Genomic DNA, 7297 nt, shown 5'->3' on the forward strand with positions numbered 1-7297 from the left:
GGATACCTATCCCATCTCAGTATGGACATGGACCCAGGAAGTACTTAGAGAAAAACTAGATAGTTGTTTGGTTGAATTTTAAAAAAACATTCTGAGTCTATTCCAGCATAGAAATAAGTGACTAATCAATTCCTTCAAAGTTTATGACCATTGATATAATTTTATCCTGGACAGTTTTATGGTAGTTGCCCATGATAATCACAGAAAAAGCGCAGCATTCTGAAAGGAGTCAATTTGCTGATTTGAACCCAATTTATTTCACTGTAGTTGTGAGGAAATAATATGTCTTAATATTGTCAGTTGTTTTGAGTGTTTTCGATATATTACTGAAATCTGTAATTACCCAAGTTTCTAAGAATCTGGCTGGCATTCGTGTTTTAAAAAATCTAAAGCAGAATGTGGTATTTTCATTGATTTGTGTTTTCTGTGATTTGGCAAATAGGTTGGTACAGTTAATTATATGCCACCAGAAGCAATCAAAGATATGTCGTCCTCAAGAGAGAATGGAAAATCCAAATCAAAGGTATTATAATGGTTATTTACATCCCATTTAGCTGGCATCAATATGGAATGGTCTAGTCTCTGAATAAACTTAACAGATAACTGAAAGTTATTTCAAGTTCTAAACTAAAACTTTTTAGGCCATTACAGAGACTTTGCCTTTTTAAGTAGATTATCATGGGATTTAATTTCACCCTTCTTTATTGATTTGAGATTGTTCTTTAATATTATGCTTTATGGTGATACCTTACAGTGTGCTCCTACAAGAAATGCACCTAGGATACTTTTTGAGTTTTAAAATTAAAGAAAAAAAGTAAGACTAAATTAGCTCTGATTTGGACCCCTTAAATAACACTGAATTCATAACTAACTTTTGAAGTCTTTTATTTCCTCTGTGATTCCCACATTTTATTTCTTACCATTTATTCATTTGTGAATTCTGCATTTCCAAGTACAACTCTAGTATGTAATTTTTCTTGGCCTTCCACTGGCTACTTTCTCACTTCTCATGCCCATAAAAATGTACTTTTATTATTTTATTTTAGCGGTGAGGAGACAGATGCACAGAATTACCAGCTAGTGATGAGGCCAAGATTCACGCCCAGCTCAGCCTAGCTCTATAGTTTGTGTTCTTGGGTTTAGGAGAGCCCAACTTAAAGAACCTCTAAAGAAACCTATGCATTCTTATACTATAAATTTATTGTAATACACTAACCTGGAGAAGACAAGTAAATTGTGTGTGTGTGTGTGTGTGTGTGTGTGTGTTTTAAATTTATTGGGGTGACAATTGTTAGTAAAATTACATAGATTTCAGGTGTACAATTCTGTATTACATCATCTATAAACCCCATTGTGTGTTCACCACCCAGAGTCAGTTCTCCTTCCATCACCATATATTTGATCCCCCTTACCCTCATCTCCCACCCCCCAACCCCGACAAGTAAATTTAAAATTTGCAGTTATGTGTTTTAGTTTTGTATTTTCACAAGCTGACAAGAATGTAGTATTTTGTTTTAGTTTAAATGTTTTAATTATGAATTTGTTGAAAGATTTAAAGTGATGCTCATATCGTGATAAAAATCACCAAATATAACAAAAACTAGAAAAAGATGTTTTGTCATGTAAACGTAATCTAAGACTTGCATATTCATTGAGGTTTAGTTATGGTTTTAAATATAAGAGTATGTATATATGTGTGTGTATAATATTCTTACATTTAATTTTATATTAACATAATGCCAACTTACTATCCCCCCTCCTTTTTTTTTTAAATTTAGATAAGCCCTAAAAGTGATGTTTGGTCCTTAGGATGTATTTTGTACTATATGACTTATGGGAAAACACCATTTCAGCATATAATTAATCAGATTTCTAAATTACATGCCATAATTGACCCTAATCATGAAATCGAATTTCCTGATATTCCAGAGAAAGATCTGCAAGATGTGTTAAAGGTAACAATAATAGTATATGGATATAGAAGAACAATATATCATATATAGTAGTTGACCCTTAAACAACTCAGGGGTTGGAGGCACCCACTCTACCCCCACGTAGTTGAAAATCTACATATACCATGTTTCCTCGAAAATAAGACCTAGCTGGACAATCAGCTCTAATGTATCTTTTGGAGCAAAAATCAATTAACATAAGACCCAATCTTATTTTGCTATAATATAAGACTGGGTTTTATATAATATAATATAATGTAATATAATATAATATAATAATTTAATGTAATACCAGGTCTTATAAATTTTGGCTCCAAAAGATGCATTAGAGCTGATTGTCTGGCTAGGTCTTATTTTCTGGGAAACAGGGTAAGTTTTGACTCCCATAAAATTCTGCTAATCGCCTACTATAGCCCAGAAGACTTATCCATAACATAAACTGTCGATTAACACATTTTGTATGTTATGTATAGTATATGCTATATTCTTACAATAAAGTTAGCTACAAAAAAGAAAATGGTAAAGTCATAATTTAGAGAAAATACATGTACAGTTTTTGTTGAAAAGATCTACTTGTAAGTGGAGTGTGTAGTTCAAACCTGTGTTGTTCAAGGATCAACTGTACTTTAATTGTTTGCTTCAAAAAAAATAGCTGAAATGATTAAAACTATGTAACTTGATATAACTAGTCCACTGAAAGGAATTGCTGTCTGACTTAGCTGTTGAAAACATGTTAAGTTTCTTTGAAAGTGTTAGTTTTGAAATGCGTGCTTGGGGATTTTGCAAATATGTCATGAAATAATCTAATTTCTGAGTAGCCTATCTAGAAAGCAACTTCTAGAAAGTAATACGATGCAATCTGAAAAAAATACCAATATTATGTAAGAAAACTTGCTTTGTTTTACAAAAAAAATTATCTTCATTTTTTGTAGTGTTGTTTAATAAGGGACCCTAAACGGAGAATATCCATTCCTGAGCTTCTGGAGCATCCATATGTTCAAATTCAGACTCATCCAGGTATTTCTTTAAAAATCAGTTTATTACCAGCTTACTAATATAAACAGACTTTTGACTGTAACAAAACAAAAAAAAAAATAATCTGAATAGGCTGCTCTTTTCCCGACTGCCTCCTTTCTTAAGGAATCTCCTTTTATGCTAGATACTAAAATAAATGAAATCACCTTTCTTTACTTGTTAGCATATATTTTTACTTATCCTAGGTAAGGGGTTATGAGCAGTGATAAATTACAAGAATGCCAGTTATTGTACTGTTAAACAGAATGTGTATTTGTGTATGAAGTTTTATTTTTTTATTTATAGTCTGTCACTGATTGTAAATTTTTGCAGGTAACCAGATGGCTAAGGGAACCTCTGAAGAAATGAAACATATTCTGGGTCAGCTTGTTGGTCTGAATTCTCCTAACTCCATTTTGAAAGCTGCTAAAGTAAGTATTTATATTGTCTATCTACATTATTTTAATTGTTTTGTATAGTTTAGTGAGTTAGACACTGAAACGGGTAATTCAAAGAGAAGTTGTTCCAGTCATCAGATCAACAGATCAGATGTACATGTTAAGTGCCTGTGGATACTTTACATGTTCTTTTGATAAATGTAGATTTATTTGGTTTATTCTTGTACAGATAGCACAATTGAAAGTGGATTGTCATATAAAGTTCATTCAAAAGATTGCTGTCAGGTCTTAACTGGAATAAATTTAATAAGAAATCTGTCTTTTAAATGAACACCATTCTTAACACAGCTTTTGAATTCATTTCTTCTAGCCAACTTTTTTTCTTAAACCATCTTGGAAAAATCACAGTAGTTGTCACATGTAGTGACTTCTGTGAATCTAGTAGCAGTCAGTACATTTTTCAAAGCAAATGTCTCACACCTTTCAGCCTCCTATTACCTGTTTATATCTATACCATAATTTTTGCATCTCACAGCCATCAAACACCTAGTCATTTCTAGAAACTTACATGTCCTTGTTGACCAACTTGTTTAGTCACCAACCAGTTACTAATTATATATTTCAATCATAACATAAAATTATGGAAGATTTTAGCTCCTGGGTATGGGTAAAGCCAATCTACGATGTCAAGAACTTGGAGACACATTTCTAGAGGAGTTAACCATTCACTATTATTTTGTATTCATATAAGGTACATTTCTTAAATTTTCTCAATGGCTAAATCAGTGGCTTTAGGAATTAACAATTGGACAGAATTTGTTTTGTAGTGTTGCTCTATACTTCATATCTCCATATTTTAAATTTCTACCACTGTGTTGTTTAAAGATTTTATAAATAAAATTGAGGTGCATTAGTTACCTTTATCACTAAGGTTATGTGTTCCTTGATGTCAAAGATGTCATCTTCATAACTTAGAGGTTGGCTTAGCCTTAAATCCATTTTTTAAACATAGATTTTAATAAAGCTAATTATTAAAATAAAGCTAATTACTTATTAATGTAATAGTTTGATTTTTTTTAATGTCTTTTGTTCATTGGTTTAAATATAGTTGGAAAGTACATTTCCTGATGAATGTATTTTCCAGTGTAGAAATTTATCTGAGATTGGCTTTGTTTAAGAAAAAGTAACAGAGATCAGGAAGACCTTGAAAACATATATATGCTTATTAATAGCATGTTAACATTTCTCTTACAGAAAGATTGAGCTGCATCTCATAATAGCTGACTGTTAGGCCAAACTAGGTGTTAAAATTCTTAATTGTTTCCTACAGTTTGTAAAATATTTTCCTCATTATAAGAACAAGAGAGAAATTTATTGCATATTAAAATATTATCTTTATTAATCTGGAATACATTGAATTTTAAAAGTTACAAAACAGATGTGTGTTTTTATTTCAGACTTTATATGAGCACTATAGTAGTGATGAAAGTCATGATTCCTCTTCTTCCAAGACTTGTGAAAATAAATTGGGGAAAAATTGATTTGCAACTACTCAGAAACTGTCAAATATCACCTGTAAAATACGTTGGACTATTACACTCTCGATTCTGTGGAAATCCACTCTTGAAGACAAGTTCACTCTGAAATGTCATTGGTAGAAAAATTCACTGGGTTATCCTTGAAAGAAAGCTGTAAAAATAATAACCACTATCGACACTATATATTAAATTGTAGAATTGTTTTCTCTCTTTTATGCTTTCCCATAAGTCTAACCTATTTGATATCATTTCATACTTGGAACAGTGGGTGGACAACTGAAATATATTCTGGAGAACTATGTAAATAAAGCTTTGTAGCATAAACTGACCCTAAAATGTGAAAGTTGTAAAATTATTTTCTTTAAGCAAATGTATTGGTGTGGTAGCAAAATTCTTAATAAAAATTGGATTAAGGGAAGATGCAAAAGTAGGCCTTAGTGAATGAACTTTGGTGGGGGGAGGAATTCCAAAGGGTTTGAATTCTGAAATAGATTTCCTAATTGCTTTATGGCACTGATACAGTCCAGAGTTTTAGGGCTGCACTTGGCTCTTTTAATTCTCCCTTTTGGTTCTTCATAATATCTATTGTATTTGATGTTTAGAATATCATTTGGATTTTGTGGTGTAAGTTGTATAGGACATGCCCTCATTGTATGACTTGCTTTGCTTGGTAATGGGTAATTACAAATGTGGTCCCAGAGTCTTTGGAATTGAATCTAATTCCCCCACCCCCCTTTTTTTTTGTTAGACTTCAGTAGACTTTTTTATTAAGACCTTTTTAGTGCAGTTTTTGGTTCATAGCAAAATGGATGGGCAGGTGCATTGATTTCCCATATAGCCCCTGCTCTCACTGATGCACAGCCTCCCCCATTATCAACATGCTCCACTAGAGGGGTACGTTTCTTACAATTAATGACCCTACATTGGCCTACCATAGTAATCACCCAAAGTCTGTAGTACAGTATACATTACGGTTCACTCTTGATGACGTATATTTTATGGGTTTGGATAAATGGATAATGACATGTGTCCATCATTATGCTATCTATTATACAGAGTATTTTTACTGTCCTAAAAATTCTCTTCTCTGTCTGTTCATCCCTTCCCAACCCCTCAACCCCTGACAAGCACTGATCTTTTTACTGTCTCTATAGTTTTGCCTTTTCCAGAATGTCATATACAGTTGACCGTTGAACAATACAGGTGTGAACTCTGTGGGTCCACTTATACGTGGGTTTTTTCCATTTGTGTTTGGGAGTCTGTGTGTGTGGAGGGTTGACTATATGCATTGATCTACACCATTTTATATAGGGGACTTTAGCATCCTTGGATTTCGGTATCTATGTGGGAAGGGGGGCAGGTCCTGGAATCAATCCCCCTTGGATACTGAGTGACAATGACGTTTTTGGAGAGTAAAAAGTTATATGTGGATCTACTGAAGAAGTTGGTGTCCCTTACCACTGCATTGTTCAAGAGTCAACTATAGTTGGAATTATATTGTTTGTGGCATTTTCAGGTTGGCTTCTTTCACTTAGATATACTGTTTCCCCAAAAATAAGACCTAGCTGGACCATCAGCTCTAATGCGTCTTTTGGAGCAAAAATTAATGTAAGACCCAGTATTATATTATTATATTATATTATATTATACCTGGTATTATATTAAAATAAGACCGGGTCTTATATTATTTTTTGCTCCAAAAGACGCATTAGAGCTGATGGTCCGGCTAGGTCTTATATTTGGGGAAACACAGTATGCACTTAAGGTTCTTCCATGTCTTTTCATGGCTTGATAGCTGATTTCTTTTTAGCACCTAATATTCCATTGTGTGGATATACCAGTTTATCCATTCCCTTATCCCCGATGGCATATCATGTGAAGCATCATATGCTTATTTATCATCTGATATCTTCTTGGGTAAGATACCTGTTAAGGTGTTTGGCTAATTTTTTTAATTGGGTTGTTTGTTTTCTTAAGGTTAAATTTTCAGAGCTCTTTGTATATTTTGGATAGCAGTCCTTTATTAGATATGTCTTCTGTAAATATTTTCTCGCAGTATGTGGCTTGTCTTATTTTCTTGACATTACTTTGGCAGAGCATAAGTTTTCAATCTTAATATAGTCTATCTTGTTAACTATTTTTTCATGGATTGTGCCTTTACTGTTGTATCTAAAAAGACGTCACCATGCCCAAGGTCATCTTAAGTTTCCTCCTATGTTATCGTCTAGGAGTTTTGCAGTTTACCTTCAGGTGTGTGATCCATTGTGAGGAGGGTTTCCAGGTGGGAATTCCTGCCCGTTCTCAGGAATTTTTTTCGCTTTCCCGTTCCCGGATCCCAAAATATAAACTGTTTTCTGTTCACCACAATGAATCGTTTCCACAAAGTGACGGTGGA

The 7297-nt window shown here is 33.2% G+C and overlaps 1 protein-coding gene across 2 annotated transcripts in view; it reads left to right on the forward strand.

Moving 5' to 3' along the window:
* TTK (TTK protein kinase) overlaps nt 1–5251 on the forward strand; it is a 35556-nt gene extending 30305 nt beyond the window's left edge. For both annotated transcript variants that reach the window (XM_033094185.1, XM_033094186.1), the window contains 5 exons: nt 443–523; nt 1779–1955; nt 2885–2969; nt 3300–3397; nt 4822–5251. In XM_033094185.1, the coding sequence (XP_032950076.1) occupies nt 443–523; nt 1779–1955; nt 2885–2969; nt 3300–3397; nt 4822–4905 (525 nt within the window). In that variant the 3' untranslated portion in view covers nt 4906–5251. The remainder of the gene's footprint in view (nt 1–442; nt 524–1778; nt 1956–2884; nt 2970–3299; nt 3398–4821) is intronic.
* Nucleotides 5252–7297: the final 2046 nt, after the last annotated feature.

This window comes from Rhinolophus ferrumequinum, chromosome 3 (genome assembly GCF_004115265.2).
Source record: "Rhinolophus ferrumequinum isolate MPI-CBG mRhiFer1 chromosome 3, mRhiFer1_v1.p, whole genome shotgun sequence".
Classification (NCBI taxonomy): domain Eukaryota; kingdom Metazoa; phylum Chordata; class Mammalia; order Chiroptera; family Rhinolophidae; genus Rhinolophus; species Rhinolophus ferrumequinum.